This window comes from Salmo salar, chromosome ssa07 (assembly GCF_905237065.1).
Source record: "Salmo salar chromosome ssa07, Ssal_v3.1, whole genome shotgun sequence".
NCBI classification, from domain to species: domain Eukaryota; kingdom Metazoa; phylum Chordata; class Actinopteri; order Salmoniformes; family Salmonidae; genus Salmo; species Salmo salar.
Genome location: NC_059448.1, coordinates 7466875 through 7491530, shown reverse-complemented (window position 1 = coordinate 7491530; position 24656 = coordinate 7466875). Strand labels below are relative to the sequence as shown.

Below are 24656 nucleotides of genomic sequence, written 5' to 3'. Positions count from 1 at the left end.
GTGAGGTCGAAAGAGGAGAGGAGTGGAAAGAAGGAGGCAGAGAGGAATGAGTCGAAGGTAGACGTGGGGAGGTTAAAGTCACCCAGAACTGTGAGAGGTGCCATCCTCAGGAAAGGAACTTATCAAGGCGTCAAGCTCATTGATGAACTCTCCAAGGGAACCTGGAGGGCGATAAATGATAAGGATGTTAAGCTTGAAAGGGCTGGTAACTGTGACAGCATGGAATTCAAATGAGGAGATAGACAGATGGGTCAGGGGAGAAAGAGAGAATGTACACTTGGGAGAGATGAGGATTCCAGTGCCACCACCCCGCTGGCTCGATGCTCTAGGGGTATGCGAGAACACGTAGTCAGACGAGGAGAGAGCAGTAGGAGTAGCAGTGTTATCTGTGGTAATCCATGTTTCCGTCAGCGCCAGGAAGTCTAGGGACTGGAGGGTAGCATAGGCTGAGATGAACTCAGCCTTGTTGGCCGCAGACCGGCAGTTCCAGAGGCTGCCGGAGACCTGGAACTCCACGTGGGTCGTGCGCGCTGGGACCACCAGGTTAGAGTGGCAGCGGCCACGCTGTGTGGAGCGTTTGTATGGCCTGTGCAGAGGAGAGAGAACAGGGATAGACAGACACATAGTAGACAAGCTACAGAAGAGGCTACGCTAATGCAAAGGAGATTGGAATGACAAGTGGACTACACGTCTCGAATGTTCAGGAAGTTAAGCTTACGTTGCAAAAATCTTATTGACTAAAATGATACAGTACTGCTGGCTGGTGGAGTAGGCTAGCTAGCAGTGGCTGCGTTGTTGACTTTGAACGTGTAGCTGGCTAGGTAACCTCGGTAGTTTCAGTACTACACCTTGTCATGATACAAAGCAACTTTGTAGCTAGCTAGCTAACATAACACTAATCAAGACGTTCCTTGTAGTGTATTTAGTTTCAACAATGCTGCTCGTCGGTAATAGTTGGCTGGGTTAGGAAAAATGGCGTCGCGGGGGACGGAAATAGCTGGCTAGCTAACCTCGATGGCTGGCTAGCTAACAATTATCAAGCTATGACAAAGACAACTAAGTAGCTAGCTAGGTAACACTGATATACAATTACACTGTTGCTCTTATTGCTATGCCTGAGTTCAAAGTCTGAGAGAATGTCACGTTTGGCCATGATACATTGATGTCAACTTTTATTTGTATTTTGTAAAGCACTTTTTTGCTTTTTTGTGAGTTTGTTGCATAGTTGCATAGTATGCTACTGTTTGCTACTGTTTGTTTTAGGGATTGTTGAAATGACCAACACAGGGACCACTAGTATAGTTTCTTATTTGAAGCTTGTGTAACTTGCTAAACTAGTTACCAACAACCATTGGCAATCTAAACCCAACTGTCATATGAAATACTTTGTTTGGTTTCCATGGCTCTTGCCCCTAGGCCATGTATTGTTATGAAAAGGATTGTTTGAGGGTAGTTAAAATTAGCCAGACAAACCGTAAGGAAATTGAGCTCTCACAGTACAACAACCCTCCCTCTCAGCTTTTTCCATTCCATTCACAAGTGTCTTAAATCCCTTCACCATATTGGATTGACGTTAGGTCTCCTTAGTCAATCATCTTGAAATGACCTAGTTCCTGTATGTGTTGGTAGCACCCAACAGCCTGACTTCCTGAGTAGAGATGGGCAGCGCAGGAGGCAGGCGAGGAAGGCGTGGCAAGCTACATGCTTGCACCTGTGGGGGGTGATACAGAGGAGTGGGACAGAGGCTCTGGGAGAGGAGGGGACATCTCACCTCCTCAGGACAGGTTTGTAAGGGGGTGTATGGGGGGGTCGTTATTATTGTCATCATTATTGTCCTTTCACCTTAGTGGTGGATCAGGTTATTTCCCTCTTACAGTAGTGTACAGGAAGTAGTCTACATTGCGTTTAGCCATGTTGGTTTGCTCCCCACCCAGTTCTAGACTGGGAGGTAGAGCAGGGCCTCCAGGCACTAGGAGCCAAGTCCCCTCCAGAGGAACACTGCCACTGCTATAAGAGGGTCATCCCTGACCTCCACTACAGCCTGAGGAACGAACACGCTGCCCACTACATCGACCTGCTGAGAGGTCGACCGCAGGTCAACCACACCCTGAATGCAGCACACCAGGGCTTCATGGATCGCGTTCACAAAAAGGTAAGGGTGTGTGTGTGTGTGGGAGCATAAAGGAGACAGAATGAAAGCATTCATTTTGTTCCATACTTTCACAGAGTAACACTGCTCATCGATATCTACATTGCAGTGGCGGTCGGTGCCGTTTAAGATGAAGGAAGACGATAATTGTTTTTATGAGCATGGCCTTATTTCAATGTTTTATTTATTTCACCTGTATTTAACCAGGTAGGCCAGTTGAGAACAAGTTCTCATTTAGAACTGCGACCTGGCCAAGATAAAGCAAAGCAGTGCGACACAAACAACACAGATTTACACATGGGAGAAACAAACGTACAGTCAATAACACAATAGAAAAATCTATATACAGCATGTGCAAATGTAGTAAGATTAAGGAGGTAAGGCAATAAATAGGCCATAGTGGCGAAATAATTACAATATAGCAATTAATCACTGGAATGATAGATGTACAGAATGTGAATGTGCAAGTAGAGATACTGGGGTTCAAAGGTGAAAAAAAGAAAGAACAATATGGGGATGAGGTAGTTGGCTGGGCTATTTACAGATGGGCTGTGTACAGGTGCAGTGATCGGTAAGCTGCTCTGACAGCTGATGCTTAAAGCTAGTGAGGGAGATATGAGTCTCCAGCTTCAGTGATTTTTGCAATTCGTTCCAGTCATTGGCAGCAGAGAACTGGAAGGAAAGGCAGCCAAAGAAGGCGTTGGCTTTGGGGATAGCCAGTGAAATATACCTGCTGGTGCGCGTGCTACGGCTGGGTGTTGCTATGGTGACCAGTGAGCTGAGATAAGGTGGGGCTTTACCTAGCAAAGACTTATAGATGACCTGGAGCCAGTGAGTTTGGCGATGAATATGAAGCGAGGGCCAGCCAACGAGAGCGTACAGGTCGCAGTGGTGGGTAGTATATGGGGCTTTGGTGACAAAACGGATGGCACTGTGATAGACTGCATCCAATTTGCAGAGCAGAGTGTTGGAGGCTATTTTGTAAATGACATCGCCGAAGTCAAGGATCGGTAGGATAGTCAGTTTTACGAGGGTATGTTTGGCAGCATGAGTGAAAGATGCTTTGTTTCGAAATAGGAAGCTGATTCTAGATTTAATTTTGGATTGGAGATGCTTAATGTGAGTCTGGAAGGAGAGTTTACAGCCTAACCAGACAGCTAGGTATTTGTAGTTGTCCACATATTCTAAGTCAGAACCGTCCAGAGTAGTGATGCTAGACAGGCGGTTGGGTACGGGCAGCGATCGTTTGAAGAACATGCATTTAGTTTTACTTGCATTTAAGAGCAGTTGGAGGCCACGGAAGGAGTGTTGTATGGCATTGAAGCTCGTCTGGAGGTTAGTTAACACAGTGTCCACAGAAGGGCCAGAAGTATACGGAATGGTGTCGTTTGCATAGAGGTGGATCAGAGAATCACCAACAGCAAGAGCGACATCATTGATGTATACAGAGAAAAGAGTCGGCACGAGAATTTAACCTTGTGGCACCCCATAGAGACTGCCAGAGGTCCGGACAACAGGCCCTCGGATTTGACAGACTGAACTCTGTCAGAGAAGTAGTTGGTGAACCAGGCGAGGCAGTCATTTGAGAAACCAAGGCTGTTGAGTCTGCCAATAAGAATGTGGTGATTGACAGAGTCGAAAGCCTTGTCCAGGTCGATGAATACAGCTGCACAGTATTGTCTTTTATCGATGGCGGTTATGATATCGTTTAGGACCTTGAGCGAGGCTGAGGTTGCACCCATGACCAGCTCGGAAACCAGATTGCATAGCGGAGAAGGTACGGTTGGATTCGAAATGATCGGTGATCTGTTTGTTAACTTGGCTTTCGAAGACTTTAGAAAGGCAGGGTAGGATAGATATAGGTATGTAACAGTTTGGGTCTAGAGTGTCTCCCCATTTTGACGAGGGGGATGACCGCGGCAGCTTTCCAATCTTTAGGGATCTCAGATGATACGAAAGAGAGGTTGAACAGGCAAGTAACAATTGCGGCGGATCATTTTAGAAGGAGATGGTCCTGATTTTCTAGCCCAGCTGATTTGTAGGGGTCCAGATTTTGCAGCTCTTTCAGAACATCAGCTATCTGGATTTGGGTGAAGGAGAAATGGGGGAGGCTTGGGCAAGTTGTGGGGGGTGCAGAGCTGTTGACTGGGGTTGGGGTAGCCAGGTGGAAAGCATGGCCAGCCGTAGAAAAATGCTTATTGAAATTCTCGATTGTCGTTGATTTATCGGTGGTGACAGTGTTTCCTAGCCTCAGTGCAGTGGGCAGCTGGGAGGAGGTACTCTTATTCTCCATAGACTTTACAGTGTCCCAGAACTTTTTGGAGTTTGTGCTACAGGATGCACATTTCTATTACAGCATATTGGGTGATTGTCATTCATCTTCCATTCAACCAGTTCAATGTAACAGGTTTAGGCTACTACATGATACTCTAATTGTCCCTGTACCCATCAGGAGGTTGCTATAACCTAGCCTACGAATTAAAGTTTACAACATAGGTGCACAGCTCAGGTCGAGAGAAACATTTGAGTAATCAAGGAGGCCGACAGTGACACATTTAATACCGCCTTGCACACAGTTGCCTGCTTCTAGCTGATCTAGTGTGTAATCATTAGTCCAACAGTTGCAAACAAGAGTTTCTATTGGACAAATTCAGGTACATTTATCCCCGCTTCGTTACGTTTGCTTCTGTTTAAGAAACTCTTTTCAACATAATCGGGGCAATGAGTACACCCCTGATTACACGCAAACACACTTCACTTTCATAGCAGCCACATACAAACCGCATGATCACTTTGCTCGTTGTATTCCTTCTCGCATCTACACGCTCTCCTCCTCTCAACTTTTCCCTTTGCTTGTGGACTTCAGTGCACAACACATCAGCTGTCTGTGACCAGGCGAGAAAAAAACTTTCCAAGCCAAACCGCTACACAAAGCCTACATCGTTGTCACCATATTAACATCATTGTCAACAAAACTACTAGAACTAACGCGTTAGTAAACCCGCTACAATCACGCAGTACATTGTACAGTCAGCAAACAGTTTAGCAGTTACACCGGCAGGCCCCAGTGGCAATAAATTAATAGAAACCAAAAGCTTACCTTGACTTGGAAGAGTTACAGTATTGGATAACCATAGCCAGTTAGCTAACATAGCATCCTTCTCTGTTTGAGCTTGGTGTTTGCATAGGCTAAACTAGCTAGCTACATTCACTCGCTATAGCTAGCTCTCTCTTGCTCTCTCTCTCTCCCTCTCTTGCTTCTTATTCATTTTTGAATAAATAATTTGTTCAAAACTGTTCAACTATTGTCTTTCTCTCTTTGAGTCAACTACTCACCAAATGTTATGCACTGCAGTGCTAGCTATCTGTAGCTTATGCTTTCAGTACTAGATTCATTCTCTGATCCTTTGATTGGGTGGACAGCATGCCAGTTCATGCTGTAAGATCTCTGATAGGTTAGAGGACGTCCTCCTGAAGTTGTCATAATTACTGTGTAAGTCTATGGAAAGAGGCGAGAACCATCAACCTCCTAGGTTTTGTATTGAAGTCAATGTACCCAGAGGAGGACGGAAGCTAGCTGTCCTCCAGCTACACCATGGTGCTACTGTAGACTTTTATATGCAAAACAGTGTGTTTTATTCAATTATTTGGTGACGTGAATTTACTTAGTATAGTTTTATCTAAAAAGCATAACTTTGAAAATGTTTCACAATTTTTATTTTATTCACTAAGGAAGATGGTACTCCCCTTCCTCCTTCGAGGAGCCTCCACTGACACATTGCCCTTTCTTCCCTCATTAAGTTGCGCCACACCAACATCTATGAGCGTAACGTGGACTGGGGAAGGAAGGGCCTGAACCCCAAACACAACCGATCCCAACAGTTCTACACAGAACACATCTCCTCTCACTTCCAGAGGACTGTCATCAACTCTCTGAACAAGTGAGAGAGAAATAAATAAATGCATAACACATGTAATAAAGTATATTGGAACTATATGACATGTTTATCACACGCTAACATGTATATCTGTCATTATGTTGGCCCTCAAATATTATTGCGTAACAGTTAACTGATGGCATAAATGTTGAGTTGAGCTGTCCCCCTACTCCAGAGTCATGAAGGGGAACAAAGCCAAAGGCTCCTTTGACATCAGAAGGAGAGAAGCATCTAGAATGAGGATACAGGAGGAGATCCATCGCCATGTTAACCATGGACACACTCTGTAAGTCTCTGCTTTGGTTTTCTTCAATATAAAATGGCCACCTGCATGCTTCTCTAAGTAGCCTGGTTTCAGATACTGTATGTATGTGCCAACTCCTATGGTCAATTGTCATGCCAAATATTGCACCGTACGAGCTGGCAAGAGAGCACAAACAGATCTCAAACCAGGCTAGCTTCAAAGTGGTTTGATGTCATCATGACTAGTCTCTCTCCAGGGAAAAGCACCATGTGTTGAGAGATGGCTTCCTGGTTGAGATGAGGAGGGCTGTGGAGGAGGGGTCTTCTCTCAGGCCTATCCTCCTCCTGGGTCCCCCTGGCTGGGGCAAAAGCACCACCATGGCCAGACTGGCACACCTCGCCCCCTCCTGGATTACTGGGTGAGGGGTGGCTCCATGACATCAATGGGAAATGTTTGTAAAAATGTTAAGGTATTATGCACTTATTTCAGTTTAAGAATACGATATGATCCTAAGTCAAGAATTGAAGTGCTCTCTGGAATCCATACTGCTTGGTGATAAGCAAACCATACTATTCCTGTGACCGAGTGTATATGAAGGACTCTGTAGTGCTCACAAACTGGACTTGCATGTTCTCCCTCTCAGAGCTCTGAAGGTGCTGGTGTGTTTCGTGGGCCTGACGGGCGAGAGCAGGAATGTGCGTCTGGTTCTCCAGAACCTGTGTGTTCAGCTGGCTGAGACCTACAGCCATCACACTGAACTCTCTGAGGTAGCTACCTGACACATACATACAGTATCTATCATCTTATTCAGCTGGCTGAGAACTACAGCCATCACACTGAACTCTCTGAGGTAGCTACCTCTGACATATACGTATCTGTCATCTTATTCCAACCAATGCAATTCCCATATAGAAGAGTATGAATGCTGTCTTGATAGAATAGATAAGGTAAAATGCTCATATTGGTCAGCTGTAAAGGGATACTTCACCCCAAAACCACATTTTGTCATCATATACCACAAAAGTTATGTCCATAGACCAAAAATAGGTACAAACATGAAAATACATTGAATACAAACATTAAATGACCAATATCATTCTGTGTCCATTCAACCCAGGGTCTCCCTCAGTTGATGAATGAGTTCCACTCACTGCTGGGTCAGGTGAGACCGGACAGACCCGTAATCCTTGTGCTGGACGGGATAGATGCTCTTTCTGAGGAGCACGGAGCAGACGTTTCCTGGCTGTCTACACTTCTCCCCCCACACGTCCACCTCATCCTGTCTGCCACCACAGACTCTGCCTGCGCCCACACCCTGCAGGTCAGGACCGGTTGACAAAGATACTGTACAACAGTGTTTATCCTACCATTGCTGAGGCTGCCCACCTTATCTCTTGTCACTTTGTAATCTGGAGGAACGCTGTTACTGTGGCAACGGTCGTTAAAATGTTTCAAATAGAATTCTGATAAATGCAACAGTTGGACAAAGGATGAAAATACTCAAAATATTTAGAATTGTTTAAATTCATCATTTATTTCACATAAACATTGTATTGGCATGGACAAATAATGGCAAAATTCTGGCATTTTGGTGGGAATTCAGATATTCAATTTATTGTAAAATGTCACATTTATTTTCTTATAAAGCACCCGTGTATATATACTATTTTTGTATATCAAGTATTTTTTTTAAATACTAGGAAAAATAATCTGTGCCTCATCTTCACTGGGTGTATTTGCATAAATGAATACATTAACATAAAGGGGTGGAACAGGGCTTCAACCGCCAAAAACTTCCTTTGTCTAGGGTCTATCTGTAATCATAAACTGCGCAGTCTAGACTGCCTCATTAATGATTCATGACTGTAGTTGTCACGTTCTCTTGCATAATTCAACAAGTGTGTCAAGAGAAGAATACCCACGCAATTTAAAATAGATTACACCTACAGTATATGTACATACTTTACATTGTTTGTGAGAGCAAACATAATATCACTATAATCTGTGTGTTCCTTTGCGAAAAAATGCTTTCATTTCAGTGCATCTAATTTGTAAACATTTCAACTGTATTAAAAAACTTTTTTTAATTGTAAAAAAAAAATCAACACCCACCTAAATAAAGATATCTATCTTCTATTTCTTGTGATGTAAGTATCGAGACGTTAAATCCCAGACCGAGCGTTGGCGTTCTCATAGATGCAACGGAAAACCATCGTATTCCATTGAGTCCATTTCGGGCCACAACCGGGGTGTGTTTGATTGGTCAATACAAACGTTTCCGTGGTCGTTACATTAACGGGAAAAAACAAATGGCACAAGCAAGAGTGGGAAGAGTCGCCAGAGTAAAATGAAAACAATCAATCCAGCGAGATTTAAGTGACAAGTGAATTTGCACCCCTCAAACACAGGAAATAGATGGTTGAAAAGGCGAGATCCTCAGGTGTGTGTGGCCTGCGTGTTGCTAAGTTACTGTATGTGAGACATCCTGACAGGTACCATTCAGGTACATGTTCTATCTAAAACCCTCTGTCATTATGCTAGTATCAAACTGATTATGAAATTCTCCGGTTTTTCCCTCCCTATCCAGAAGTCAGCCCAGCCCACTGTCCTGTCCCTACCACCCCTCAGTCCTGATGACATCACTAAGGCTCTAGAACATCAACTCCAGACTGACCACCGCAGGCTCCAGGACTGGCAGTGGCAGCTTCTCCTCCAGGCCTGCCTTTCCTGTCCCTCCCCTCTCTACCTGGAAGCTGTCTATGCTGAGTCCGTCCTCTGGAGCTCCTTCTCCCCCCAGGGCAGCCTAAGCCTCCCACCCGACCTGGGAGGGCTCTACGTAGGCCTGCTGGCTTGCTTGGAGAGGGCCCACGGGGAGCAGCTGGTGAGACGGGCCGCCGCGGTTATATCACTCTCCAGAGGGGGCGCCACGGAAGAGGTGGGTGAAACATTGGTAGTGAAGGAGAATGTAAAGAGCTGTGAGCACATGGAATAACAACAGAAATAGAGAGCCAGACCAATCACACAGCTGGACATTGTCTTGAATTGTACCTCATGTACTGGCATTTGAATTTCAAATCGGAAAATTCTCTTGAGAAAAATAAAGCTATTCTATTCTTCATATACTATTATTGTTGTTATTATTATAGTTATTATTATTGTTGTTATTATTGCTATTATTATAGTTATTATTATTGTTGTTATTATTGCTATTATTAGAGTTATTATTATAGTTATTATTATTATAGTTATTATTACAGTTATTGTTATTGTTAGTATTATTATTTTTGATATTATAATTGTTATTATTATATATTTTTTTATTATAGTTATTATTATATTTGTTATTATTATAGTTTTATAGTTATTATTATTATTATAGTTATTATTATTAGTTATTATTGTAATTATGATTATTGTTATTATTGTTATTATTATTGTAGGTTTTATTATTGTTATTGTTGTTATTGTTATTATTATTGTTGTTATTATTATTTTTATAATTGTAGTTATTGTTTTTGTTGTTATTGTTATTATTGTTGTTATTATTATCGTTATTATTATTATGATCATTAGGAACTACTGGATCTGCTGGGGAGAGATGAGAAGGTTCTACAGGAAGTATCGCTCTCCCATTCATCCTCCACTTCCTCCTCCAGCCTTCCCAGGGTGCCGTGCGTGCTGTGGGCGCGGCTGAGACGAGACCTTGGGAGTCACCTGACGGAGGCGGAGACAGACGGGACGTGGGTCTACCGCTGGACCCACTCCGAGCTGGGTAGGGTGTGTGTGAAACGATACCTCAAAACGGACGATTCCCGCATGCTTCTACACGCACACTATGCAGACTACTTCCGGGGTACGGATAGCCAACACAGAAACATATTTCAGCCGCTGGCGTGGACACTGGAGGAGGGCTCGACGAAAAGTTATGTGTTTAACCTCAGAAAGCTCCATGGCCTGCCCTACCACCTGGTTCGGTCAGGCCAGATACAGGCCTTCCTGTCTGAGTGTGTGTTTAACTATGAGTTCCTGCTGCACAAGGCCTGGGGTCTGTCTGTGCTCCATATACAAGAGGACCTGAAGGGCGTCGTGCTGCCAGAGAAGTAGGTTCTCTGTTAGATACTTCTTTTGAGTTGCTGTTTGATTCTGTATGTTTGAGATAAGTGATGTGTGTCCTCTCTCTCTTTGTTCCGCTCTAATCTCACCTTCCATTCCCCTCGCTCCCCCCCCCAGGGAGTCGGTAGATATGGAGGTGTTGGCTGCTACTCTGGAGCTCTCCAGGACCGTGCTGCTCCAGGACCCCTGCCAGCTGGCCTCCCAGGTTATGGGCCGTCTGGGACAGATAGTTGCTGAAGACCTCCCCGTGGCTCCAGGTACACTTCACCTCCCTTACAATTGTCACTGATGGATAAAGTGGCATCTCAACGTCTGAAATGGATGAGTTTGAAGTACCTCCAACACAATTTAAAAAAAGCTTCGATACGAGGTTCCAGCTGTATGGCCTGCTCTCTGTCAGTGTATTGTGTTCATACCAGGTGACCCACAGAAGTTTAGCTACCTGCATGCCCTGCTGGCCCAGTGTGCCCGTTCCTCTCTGCCAGTCCTGGTGCCCTCCTACAGCTTTCTGGTGCCCCCAGGAGAGATCCCACACACCCTGCTGGCAGGTAAAGAACTATCACAAACATTAAGACATGGTTGTTATGTTATCCTATGCCATTCTAGGTAAATGGCATGATAAATGCCTTTTCCCCTGGCTCTGCTCCAGGCCACACGTCCATAGTAACGGCCCTGACCAGGGGACAGAGGGGTCTGGTGGCAGCCACCTGCGATGGGGACGGCACCCTGAAGGTGTGGGACCTGGAGCTGGGGCACGCCGTGAGGACTCTGGAGGGGTTGGGGGGCGTGGTGGGCGACTCCCTCACTCTCTGTCTGGAGGACAGGGTCCTGGTGGTTCGCATGGGACAGAATCTGCAGGTCAGAGAGGTGGATTCTGGGAAAGTGATCTACTCCGAGAGTGACTCTTTGGACGTTCCTGTGGTAACCACCGCCTGTGACGGACAGCTGCTGGTAGCCTTCTATGATGGAAGTCACCTGGTGAAGGTATTGCAATAGTCCAATATATTATCACATCAGCATAAGCAACATAAACGCTAATTGTTTATGTTCAGTGCCTTGACATTGGATATTTGTTACCGTGGTGATTGATTGACCTCTCTGTGACCTCTCAGGTGTTCGACCTGGTCTCGTCCTGCTCTCTACTGTGCTGTGTCAACATTACCCTGGACTGTGACCCCATCCATAAAGACCATTCCGTACTGGTCTCCCACAACTCCATCAAAGACTATGTCCTTTTCGCCTACAGGTCAGAGTTTAGTCCTTGATTCAGATCCCTGATAGTCTGTAACAACAGCTAGTCTGTAACAACAGCTAGTCCGTAACAACAGCTAGTCTGTAACAACAGCTAGTCCGTAACAACAGCTAGTCCGTAACAACAGCTAGTCCGTAACAACAGCTAGTCCGTAACAACAGCTAGTCCGTAACAACAGCTAGTCCGTAACAACAGCTAGTCCGTAACAACAGCTAGTCCGTAACAACAGCTAGTCCGTAACAACAGCTAGTCCCTAGTCCGTAACAACAGCTAGTCTGTAACAACAGCTAGTCCGTAACAACAGCTAGTCCCTAGTCCGTAACAACAGCTAGTCCCTAGTCCGTAACAACAGCTGGTCCGTAACAACAGCTAGTCCCTAGTCCGTAACAACAGCTGGTCCGTAACAACAGCTAGTCTGTAACAACAGCTAGTCTGTAACAACAGCTGGTCCGTAACAACAGCTGGTCCGTAACAACAGCTGGTCCGTAACAACAGCTGGTCCGTAACAACAGCTAGTCCGTAACAACAGCTAGTCCGTAACAACAGTAACAACAGCTAGTCCGTAACAACAGCTGGTCCGTAACAACAGCTGGTCCGTAACAACAGCTGGTCCGTAACAACAGCTGGTCCGTAACAACAGCTGGTCCGTAACAACAGCTAGTCCGTAACAACAGCTAGTCTGTAACAACAGCTAGTCTGTAACAACAGCTAGTCCGTAACAACAGCTAGTCTGTAACAACAGCTAGTCCCTAGTCCGTAACAACAGCTAGTCTGTAACTGGTCCACACAAAAAACTAAACACTAAACAAACCAATTATACACATAGGGAGATTCAAGGACATTGACACTCAGTGTTTTACACGCAACCTTGAATATTGAAAAAAAATCCATGGTCGATAGAGTAAACAATATTTAGTTTTTTTTGTCACATTATTCATGATATTTTGTTTGCTTTCGGTCTTTCTTATTTGTTTTTTGGTTCTTTTGCGTTGGGGCTAATGGTGATTGTCTCTTAGTGCCATAGACTAATAATCAATTAGTGACAGGTGTCACTTCTCCTGCTCTGGCTCTTAAATAATATCACATGCCCTCATTGTTAACACGCTGTGAAATCAGGCGAGCGTAGTACCTTGACAGATTTCACCGGTGCGGTTTGAAAACACCGTTGAATTATTCAAACAGACTACTTCTCAGGTGCCTATTAAAATGTAATCCGGTATGTTAGAGAACCTTTTCACACATAAGCCCCTGTCGAATAGACGGATAACGTTGGACATCAGGATATGTGTACATGACACATGAAACGATACATTTTCCAGCAAGTGTTAAATCTTAATCTTATTTCATGACTTGATTAAATGGGAGGATGGAGGAGGATGTCGTGGATAATGTGATTGGCTGGTGGAATCCATCCTCTCACACCTGAGTGGTGTAGATGTTAAAGGAATGACAAATATGGTCGTTGAGGTAGTTAGTAATACAAGCTGTCTGTGGATGGTTACAGTATAATAAATTGGGCTTCGGTTTCTGGTGATTACCATCTATATAGCCTGCTGCACTGCTGCTTGGATTCCACCTGGCGATCTGTTCACCATCTGTTGGGGCGAGTGACTCTGAACTTACAATTTGCTAGCCCCATGTCGTTATATACAGTTCAAGTCGGAAGTTTACATACACCTTAGCCAAATACATTTATATTCAGTTTTTCACAATTCCTGACATTTAATCCAAGTAAAAATTCCCTGTTTTGGGTCAGTTAGGATCACCACTTTATTTTAAGAATATGAAATGTCAGAATAATAGTAGAGAGAATTATTTCTTTCAGCTTTTATTTTTGTATTCCCAGTGGGTCAGAAGTTGCCTTTAAATTGTTTAACTTGGGTCAAATGTTTCGGGTAGCCTTCCACAAGCTTCCCACAATAAGTTGGGTGAATTTTGGCCCATTCCTCCTGAAAGAGCTGGTGTAACAGTCAGGTATGTAGGCCTCCTTGCTCGCACACGCTTTTTCTATTTTCTATAGGATTGAGGTCAGGGCTTTGTGATGGCCACTCCAATACCTTGACTTTGTTGTCCTTAAGCCATTTTGCCACAACTTTGGAAGTATGCTTGGGGTCCTTGGCCATTTGGAAGACCCATTTGCGACCAAGCTTTAACTTCCTGACTGATGTCTTGAGATGTTGCTTCAATATATCCACATAATTTTCCTGCCTCATGATGCCATCTATTTTGTGAAGTGCACCAGTCCCTCCTGCAGCAGAGCACCCCCACAACATGATGCTGCCACCCCTGTGCTTCACGGTTGGGATGGTGTGCTTCGGCATGCAAGCATCCCCCTTTTTCCTCCAAACATAACGATGGTCATTATGGCCAAACAGTGCTATTTTTGTTTCATCAGACCAGAGGACATTTCTACAAAAAGTATGATCTTTGTTTGCAGTTGCAAACCCTAGTCTGGCTTTTTATGGTGGTTTAGGAGCAGGGGTTTCTTCCTTGCTGAGTGGCCTTTCAGGTAATGTCGATATAGGACTCGTTTTACTGTGAGTATAGACACTTTTGTACCCGTTTCCTCCAGCATCTTCACAAGGTCCTTTCCTGTTGTTCTGGGATTGATTTGCACTTTTCGCACCAAAGTACGTTCATCTCTAGGAGACAGAACGCGTCTCCTTCCTGAGCGGTATGATGGCTGCGTGGTCCCATGGTGTTTATACTTGCGTACTATTGTTTGTACATATGAACGTGGTACCTTCAGGCGTTTGGAAACTTGTGGAGGTCTACAATTTTTTTTAATGATGTCTTGGCTGATTTCTTTAGATTTTCCCGTGATGCAAAGAGGCACTGAGTTTGAAGGTAGGCCTTGAAATACATCCACAGGTACACCTCCAATTGACTCAAATTATGTCAATTAGCTTATCAGAAGCTTCTAAAGCCATGACATCATTTTCTGGAATTTTCCAAGCTGTTTAAAGGCACAGTCAACTTAGTATATGTAAACCTCTGACATACTGGAATTGTGATACAGTGAATTATAAGTGAAATAATCTGTCTGTAAACAATTGTTGGAAAAATTTGTTGTCATGCACAAAGTAGATGTCCTAACTGACTTGCCAAAGCTATAGTTTGTTAACAAGACATTTGTGGAGTGGTTGAAAAACGAGTTTTAATGACTCCAACCAAAGTGTATGTAAACTTCCGACTTCAACTGTATGTTTTTTTTCTTGTGCATTTTGCTATTTGCCTCATGACTCCTGCATGCTTTGTTGACTACGAACTTTCTTTACCCAACCGTGGGACAGACAGGGGGGTCCTGTCACAGGTTAGAGGTCATCATGGAGTGTTATACCTGAGGGTGCCACTGGAGGGCACCCTTATGTTTGTAGTGTCCAGGTGAGCCTGATTGGGATTATTGGTTTCACCTGGTTTAGGGCTTTTTAGGTTCCTCTATGGAACTGGGCTGGTTGCTCAGGTCTCTTGTTTTGTGTTGTACTCATGTGCACTTGCTTTGCTGTTTTTCCTGTGAATACTTCAGTAAACATTCTGGATTTGCCCTCACCTCTGCCTGCTGTGTTTCTCTGCGCCTGGGTCCGACTTCGTACTAGAGTTATTGTCACAGTTCACAGCTCCAATCCAGATGTGTTGGTCATTACTGAGACGTGGTTAAGGAAGAGTGTTTTGAACACTGATGTTAACCTTTCTGGTTATAACCTTTTTCGGCAAGACAGATCTTCCAAAAGTGGGGGAGTGGCAATCTTTACCAAGGAACACCTTCAGTGCTCGGTTGTCTCCACCAAGTCTGTCCCCAAACAATTTGATTTGCTGGTTTTAAGTATTAAACTTTCAAATAAGTCTTTGTTGACTGTTGCTGGGTGCTATCGTCCTCCATCAGCACCGGCCTGTACCCTACCTGCCTTAAGCTCTCTCCTGGCCCCTTACACTAAGTCTGAATTTATCCTGCTCGGTGACCACCTGACCAAGTCCTAAAGAAATGGGACTCCCTAAATCTTTATCAGATTGTTACCAATCAAACAAGGTATGACTCCAAACACCCAGAAAAGGCTACTCTCCTCGATGTTATCCTCATAAATAATCCTGATAGGTATCAGTCTGGTGTTCTCTGTAATGATCTTAGTGATCACTGTTTTACAGCCTGTGTTCGTAATGGCTGCTCAGTGAAATGACCTGTCCTGATTTGTCATATTCACTTGCTAAAAAACAAAGAAATAAACAAGCCTTCTTTCATGAACTGGCCTCTATAAAATGGTATAGAATCAGCTTGGACCTTCTTTTTTTGATATTTTCAGTGGTATTGTTAACAAACATGCCCCCATAAAGAAAATGAGAATTAAAAACCGGTTCAGCCCCTGGTTTGACCGTGATCTTGCAAAGTTACTCCACCTCAAGAATTTCATTTGGCGAAAGGCTCGGCATGCGCATACTCAGGCTGACTGGCTCTCATTCAGGCAAATGAGAAATAAGTGCACTTAGGCTATCCGGAAGGCCAAAGTTAGTTACTTTAAGGAGCAGTTCTCTCTCTGTGGGTCTAACCTCAAGAAGTTCTGGAAAATGGTTAAAGACCTGGAGAATAAACCCTCCTCCTCACAGCTGCCCATGTCCCTTAAAGTTGATGTGGTTATTAACTGACAAGGAGCACATGGCTGAGCTCTTTAATCACCACTTCATTAAGTCAGGATTCCTATTTGACTCAGCCATGCCTCCTTGCCCGTCCAACATTTCCTCATCTCCCACCCCTTCTATCCCCGATGCTTCTCCCTCTTTTTCCCCTGCCCCGCAACAAAGTTTCTCCCTGCAGGCAGTCACTGAGTCCGAGGTGCTAGAGGAGCTCCTGAAACTTGACCCCAAAAAAACATCTGGGTCAGATGGTTTAGACCCTTTCTTCTTTAAGTTTGCTGCCCCTATCATCGCCAAGCCTATCTCTGACCTTTTTATCCTGTCTCCTCTCTGGGGAGGTTCCCATTGCTTGGAAGGCAGCCACAGTTCGTCCTTTATTTAAAGGGGGAGATCAAGCTGATCCTAAATGTTATAGGCCTATTTCTATTTTGCCCTGTTTATCAAAAGTGTTGGAAAAACTTGTCAATAATCAACTGACTGGCTTTCTTGATGTCTATAGTATTCTCTCTGGTATGCAGTCTGGTTTCCGCTCAGGTTATGGATGTGTCACTGCAACCTTAAAGGTACTCAATGATGTCACCATTACCCTTGATTCTAAGCAATGTTGTGCTGTTATTTTAATTGACTTGGCCAAAGCTTTTGATACGGTAGACCATTCCATTCTTGTGGGCCGGCTAAGGAGTATTGGTGTCTCTGAGGGGTCTTTGGCCTGGTTTGCTAACTACCTCTCTCAAAGAGTGCAGTGTATAAAGTCAGAAAATCTGCTGTCTCAGCCACTGCCTGTCACCAAGGGAGTCCCCTAAGGCTCAATCCTCGGCCCAACGCTCTTCTCAATTTACATCAAACAACATAGCTCAGGCAGTAGGAAGCTCTCTCATCCATTTATATGCAAATGATACAGTCTTACACTCAGCTGGCCCCTCCCCGGATTTTGTGTTAAATACTCTACAACAAAGCTTTCTTTGTGTCCAACAAGCTTTCTCTGCCCTTAACCTTGTTCTGAACACTTCCAAAACAAAGGTCATGTGGTTTGGTAAGAAGAATGCCCCTCTCCCCACAGGTGTGATTATTACCTCTGAGGGTTTAGAGTTTGAGGTAGTCACCTCCATACAAGTACTTGGCAGTATGGGTAGACAGTACACTGTCCTTCTCTCAGCACATATCAAAGCTGCAGGCTAAAGTTAAATCTAGACTTGATTTCCTCTATCGTAATCGCTCCTCTTTCACCCCAGCTGCCAAACTAACCCTGATTCAGATGACCATCCTACCCATGCTAGATTACGGAGACATAATTTATAGATCGGCAGGTAAGGGTGCTCTCGAGCGGCTAGAGGTTCTTTACCATTCGGCCATCAGATTTGCCACTAATGCTCCTTATAGGACACATCACTGCACTCTATACTCCTCTGTAAACTGGTCATCTCTGTTTACCCGTCGCAAGACCCACTGGTTGATGCTTATTTATAAAACCCTCTTAGGCCTCACTCCCCCCTATCTGAGATACCTACTGCAGCCCTCATCCTCCACATACAACACCCGTTCTGCCAGTCACATTCTGTTAAAGGTCCCCAAAGCACACACATCCCTGGGTCGCTCGGTCTTTTCAGTTCGCTGCAGCTAGCGACTGGAACGAGCTGCAACAAACACTCAAACTGGACAGTTTTATCTCAATCTCTTCATTCAAAGACTCAATCATGGACACTCTTACTGACAGTTGTGGCTGCTTCGCATGATGTATTATTGTCTCTACCTTCTTTCCCTTTGTGCTGTTGTCTGTGCCCAATAATGTTTGTACCATGTTTTGTGCTGCTACCATGTTGTTTGCTACCATGTTTTTGTCATGTTGTGTTGATACCATGCTGTGTTGTCATGTGTTGCAGCCTTGCTATGTTGTTGTCTTATGTCTGTCTCTCTTTATGTTGTGTTGTCTCTCTTGTCGTGATATGTGTTTTGTCCTATATTTATATATGTTATATTTATATGTTATATATATATATTTTTTAATCCCTGTCCCTGTATGAGGTCTTTTGCCTTTTGGTAGGCCGTCATTGTAAATAATAATTTGTTCTTAACTGACTTGCCTAGTTAAATGAAGGTTAAATAAAATAAATATATGGCAGGTTGCTGTAACAGGGAAAGACCACATTTAAATTACAGTGCTTACAAATATTATTTTAGAAATACTGTCAGTGGATTGTATTTTAAATAAATACAAAATTCTTACAAATGTATGTATTTCAATATAGGAATTTGAGGACTTGAGAATACATTAAGACCATTCAGAGGTCCATATGTAGTCATGACTAACTCTACAAAGCTACCGCTGTGTTCTCACAGGACTGGTATTGTTAGGAAAAATAGCTAACAATGGCGCATTTAAAAAAATAGCACATTTGGCTGAGTCTGGGTCTGGCTGAGTGGGTCTGGCTGAGTAGCCAAGGCAGTGTGTTGATGGGCCTTTAATAGTCTGTGGGTTCCTCTCTGTGTTTTCTCACTCGCTTTTTCTGGCTTCTCTCCCTCTCTCTTTCTGTGTGTGTGCATGTGTGTGCGTCTCGTGTTGTCTCTCTCTGTCTCCAAGGTCTGGAGGTCAGGCAGCGGTGCTTAGTGCCAGAGGGGGGGCTGTGTTGTCTGTCCTCAGAGCCCAGCATGGTGCTGCCTCCATACAAGCAGTAGAGATGACCAATCAGTACCTACTGCTATTCTGCAGGTATCTGTTTTATATATTTAGAATGGTGTGGGCGTACCCCAAAAACAGAATGGTGTGGGGTGTATACCGGTCATTCAAAATATTCATAGGAGTAGACAGCTGATTGGCCAGCTCAGGCAATGAGCCAACATGTCATGTTATGTCATGAGGAAATCTCTGCTTGAGATACAAGATTGATGTTTTTTTTCTATAATTTATGCTTTGGCCACATACGAGTAGGCCTATAGGTATGAGTTAACAGAATATAAACTTTTAAAAGTGAGATTTTCACTGGACAGTTACTTTAAGTGCAAGTATGCGTCCCCTCCATTAACCATAACCCTATGTTATGCATTACAACACAGAATGCATAGCTCATGAGGCATTATAGATGTGCGTGTATAATGCCTTATGAACAGAGTAGTCATAAGTGCTTCTGAAAAGTCTATCATGGCATTATAATCACATTATCATATTAGATGTTTTATTAAAGAAACAGACCATTGCTATTCATAGTGCACCTGCCTATGTTTATCCCTCCCAGGTACCCTTACAAGCGGGACAGTGAGATCATTCATATTGAGCTGTACAGCACAGCCAGTTTCCAGTACCAGCGCTCCATCCTGGGCTGCAGCCAGGACTACATCTCCCAGGTCACTGTCAACCGGATGGGGACGCACGCCGTGGCCTTCTGCCCCTCCCCCCGCACCGGCATCACGCAGGTCGTGACATGGAACCTGGAGACAGAGGACCACAAACACATCGCCCGCTTCCCCGGGATACTGACTGCAGGTTAGTAAGAGCGGTTAGGTGGAGACTTACAGGCATTGGTTGCTCTCTTGGTTGACTGATTGGAAATCGGTTAGAATGTGGTGGTCGGAGACTGTTTAGAAAAGGCTTCAAGTTCATCCTGCATTATCTTGCAGTGTTTGTGTCTAACGGTGGAGAGACTGCTATGGATTCATAAAGAAAAGCCCAGTGAATAAACACACAACCATTTAATTCACATGACATGACCTATCAAATGAATTCCGAGACTAACATTGACAGATACAAACCGTTTACTTTTGATGCTAAATTGACATTGAGTTACGTTCAGGAAAACGATTTCCTATTGGTCCTCTCTCCTCCCCTGTCTGTAGGTGTGTGCTTGGAACTACGGTTCTGTGTGGGGGTGTGCAGTGGGGAGAGGTACCCAAGGCTGTGGGACCTGTCCTCCAGGGTCAACGACCAGACCCTCACCTACAATGTCCACAAGGTGAAGAGCGACGGCACAGAAGAGGTCATCCTCATGGGGAAACACCCACGGTAGGTCTTTATCAACAATCTACTATTTACCGTACTATTATCTCAATAATATTAGGATTAGTATTCTTTGTACTATTTGCTGTATTGTTTAAATAGTACTGATAATGGTATTTTCAATATTCAAACGTTATTGGTTTCTTTAAACATGTCATCTCAATAGGCTAAATTGCTATCCCTCTCTCCTCTCATCTCCTGCGTATTCACTGTTCTATTCACACAGCATAGATGAGAAGTGTACATACCCACTGGGGATTTGCTCCTCCTGCCCAGCTCTTTCACGTCATTGCCAGTTGAAGGAGATGAGACAAGGAGGAAGGAAGCCACTTTAGATTATTGAGATGCATCTGCTTTGATGTCTTGCTTTTTCATGGGTCTAATCTCCCTTCTGGTGACAGCTACGCGGTGTGCAAGTCCCTACGGCCTGGCACGGTACGGGTCTGGAACCTGGCCAGATCAAGGTTCACAGGTCGGCCAGTCAGAGTGGAGCACGGTCTCTATGGCAACACCGACGTGGCCTTGGCCCACGACCTGAAGCTGTACATCCTGACAGACAGAGGGACGGCCACCTTCACAGACACCCCCTCACCCATATTCCAGGTCACCAGCTCCCCCTACTTCATGTATCAGTTAGCCTGGTATCCATACTGAATCCACTCTGATCTACGCTGTTCTTTCACTTCATGGTTACACTTGAAGTCACTTCATTAGTTGACCGTAGCATACTTGTAGTGACATATGTGCTCTGCATGTGACTGCCTATAGCAGGGTTCCCAAATGGTGTGTGGTTTTATTTGGCCCCCCAAGTTTTCTGAGCAAAAAATAAATAAAAAAATAAAAATAAATAAATAAATATATATATATATATTGTTTTTTATTGTTGGACATAATAGACTGAAAACACTAGGAAATCAGCTCCAAATGATTTTAATTTAAGAAATCTGTTCCCAAGTATTCCCACTCATAATAGAGAGACACGTGGTCGCATACAAATGTAAGCAAGATTTGAAATGATTAGGTTTTAGTCAAACATTAAATCTGTTTGGGCTTCAATTTTCCGTTTACAAATGATTTGTAATTATGTTACAGCCCCCCGTCCATCCGCTCTAGAAACAAATCGGCCTGTGGCTGAATCTAGCTGATGATCCCTGGCCTATAGGTTCTAGCCCGTGTCTCCTACATGCAACAAGACTGTGTTAGCCCACTGAGCTAAAGCCTAGTCATTCATCTTCTGTTTCACTTGACACCATAGACTCTACTGATCTATGACCTGATCAAGAGAAGCTACGTGAGGAGACAGTCTGGTCTCTACATTGTCCCCTGTCCCCAACACGAATACAGGCTCCTGGAGGGACAGCTACTCCTGGGTTTGTCTGAGACGAGGTGAGAGCGATTCGGTTACTTGAAACAAGCACCAGCTAACTTAGTCCACTACCTGAAACACCACACCCCAAATAAAGTCCCTCTGAGCCAGTTAATACAGATTAATAATACCTTCTTAGCATCCTAATTGTCTCACAGCTTAACGTTGTCGTGTTCATTGTTGCCCCTAATACGTTTTGCCTCATTGATGTGAACTGCTTTTGGGATGTGGAAGGCTAGATAGATTTTTCATTGTCCATAACCTGTTGTATTTGGACTGTTGGGAGGTACAGGGATCATGACCTGTTGTATTTGGACTGTTGGGAGGTACAGGGATCATGACCTGTTGTATTTGGACTGTTGGGAGTTACAGGGATCATGACCTGTTGTATTTGGACTGTTGGGAGTTACAGGGATCATGACCTGTTGTATTTGGACTGTTGGGAGTTACAGGAACCATCTGATTTTGTGGGACCTGGAGTCTGGGTATATCAAAGGGAGGATGAAAGCATCACACACAGAGTCTCTCCTGTCCAGCAGCACCGTCAGAGACAGACAGTCCCAGATACCACCAAATGAGACCACAGGTAACAATACCAGAAAAGTTGTGCACGGGGATCTAGCTAAGCTATTTGACTACTATTTGGTGACTATTTCCTCTAGCTCTAGTGATGCCCTGGGACAGACGGACAGAGAGCCACTCTGCTAAGTGTAGGAGGCTGGAGAAGGAGGATCAGAGGGAGAAGGAGGAGCAGCGCAGTCTGGACAGGGAGAAATACAACTCCATAGACCAGTACCTTCTCAGTGGGGACCAACAGGTAAAATGTGTGTGTTTGTTAGTGTGTGATGTGATGTATCTTCATTCCCCTGATCCCCTCACTACCAGGTGGTGGTGTGTTCCTATTTCTCCCACCACCTCAACGTTTTCAGCGTGGGGTCCCAGGACCACCTCCACACCCTGGAGGACAGGACATCCCTGCTGATCCTCCACACCGCCGCCCTCACCCACCTCGGGGGACACCTGGTGCTGGCCAACTACTGCCAAGCTCAGCATATACCCTACCTCACCCTCTGGGACCTTCAGAAAGGCACGGTATGTACACTCTTAGAGAAAAGGGTCCCCATAGGAGAACCCTTTTTATTCTAGGTAGAACCCTTTTTATTCTAGGTAGAACCCTTTTTATTCTAGGTAGAACCCTTTTTATTCTAGGTAGAACCCTTTTGAGTTCCATGTTTAACCATCTGTGGAAAGGGTTGTACGTGAAACCAAAAAGGGTTCTTCAACGGGTTCTAGATATAACCTTTTCTTCTGAGTGTACAGTATAAAGCCAGATTCAAATAGCTTTGTTGTCCATCTGGGATCACTGACAACACTATTTTACAGTACACTGGCTAAATTATTTGACCCCCCCCAAAATGATTGTATTTTTTACACTTGTGAAGGTGAGGAAAAGATTGAAGAACGAGCCAGGAGTCTGTTGTGTGGCTATCACAGATGATGCCAGCAGAGTCGCCTTTGGGGTCAGCGGATGTAACAAGTAATATGTTTCCAAATGACACGTAACTCATAACATCTCAGTCATTAAGTTCCGTATCTAAACATATGGCTCATCCCGTATGTTCTGTCACAATGAGAAAGCTCATGCTTACCTCTTCTCCTGATTAGGCTTAAAGTGTGGGATCCCTTCAGGAGGAATCACAAGACTATCTCTGGCTATGCCAGCCTGAGGCTAGGAGGGTCCAACCAGCTTTATATCACTGAGGGAGGAGCCAAAGCCATTCTACTAGCAGGTAGGACAGAGATCACTTACATTTTCAGCTATCTTTCCCTATGTAGAAAAGTGAGATAATTAGGTTTCTCTGTGCACAAAGATATTGGCAACCTTGCACAAGTCAGTATTTCTTCTCAAAATAGATGTGGGGGGGGGGGACATGGTTTTCAAACATGCACAGGACTCAAGACAAAAATCTAAACTCACTTCAAAGTCAAATGATCTGGACTAAATTATTCCAAATTCAGATACATTTGGCTGGAGGAAAGTCGTTCTCGACAAGTGTAATTTATCCTACTTGTGGTAAGTTGCAGGTGCCATTCAACCAGTTTTGAAAAGAGAAAACAACTTTCTTCTCCATTGACAAGTGCGCCACTATATGAGCACATCTGTAAGGGATAGTGGAACAGGGTGTTCACACTCAGGTGAAAGAGAGAGTTATATAGTGTTTATGTATTGCTACACAGGTTATAGTAAAGTGACAATTCATGCTGTTTTATTCACACAGGTGAGCTGAGCCTATGGGACCTGGAGGCCTGCAACGTCCTGTCTGTCCTTTCCCCTGATGCCCATGTCCAGTGTCTGACCCCCCTTGGAGGAGACAACAGTAGCACCCTACTGTTGGGCCTTAGCCACAGCCCTGCCCTCATCGCCGTCAGGCTGACGTCACAATCACAGGGGGTCGCCGTGGGAACCAGCTCCAGGGACGAAGACGTGTTCGCAGAATCCAGTAGCAGCGAGGATGAAGACGAAAAGGACAGTCAGACACATGTAGGACTGGAGTAGAGTTTGTTCAGGAACTTCATATGAGTATTTGGAAATATCCTGACTTACTGAGACACCAGTCTTCGAACAGGATGACCTGATAAGTAGAAGAATGAATTTGAAAATGTATATAAGAAAAGACAAGGATTGGTCTCTGATCTGCAATAACTGTTTTAATGGATATAAAATAAATGTTACATGCTATTACACTAGTTTGTCAAAGAATATGTAGAATGTCTTCACAAACATGAAATACCATTATGATATTATGATCATTATATAGCAAATCAAAGTGCTGCACCTGAGGATGGTCAGTTGAAAATGAAATCATAAAATAACCTCAAATGTGAAGTAGTGTGTCAAATCCCAACTCAGGTAAGCACCTCACAAGGCAGAAACAGAGCAATCTACCCCTCCGTCTGCCATACAACATAAAACCTAGCA

At 44.2% G+C, this 24656-nt stretch overlaps 1 protein-coding gene across 1 annotated transcript; it reads left to right on the top strand.

The window, feature by feature from the left end:
* Nucleotides 1–1458: 1458 nt before the first annotated feature.
* Nucleotides 1459–24519, top strand: LOC106608527 (uncharacterized). The gene is made up of 24 exons (XM_014206483.2): nucleotides 1459–1784; nucleotides 1935–2152; nucleotides 5951–6090; nucleotides 6263–6373; nucleotides 6588–6749; nucleotides 6975–7098; nucleotides 7449–7652; nucleotides 8919–9266; nucleotides 9905–10431; nucleotides 10562–10701; nucleotides 10864–10992; nucleotides 11094–11428; nucleotides 11557–11690; nucleotides 18901–19029; nucleotides 19553–19800; nucleotides 20151–20316; nucleotides 20712–20913; nucleotides 21566–21696; nucleotides 22129–22262; nucleotides 22339–22493; nucleotides 22562–22768; nucleotides 23119–23213; nucleotides 23342–23466; nucleotides 23956–24519. The coding sequence occupies exons 2-24, from the start codon at nucleotides 2132–2134 to the stop codon at nucleotides 24231–24233; spliced, it is 4245 nt and encodes a 1414-aa protein (XP_014061958.2). The 5' UTR covers nucleotides 1459–1784; nucleotides 1935–2131; the 3' UTR covers nucleotides 24234–24519.
* Nucleotides 24520–24656: the final 137 nt, after the last annotated feature.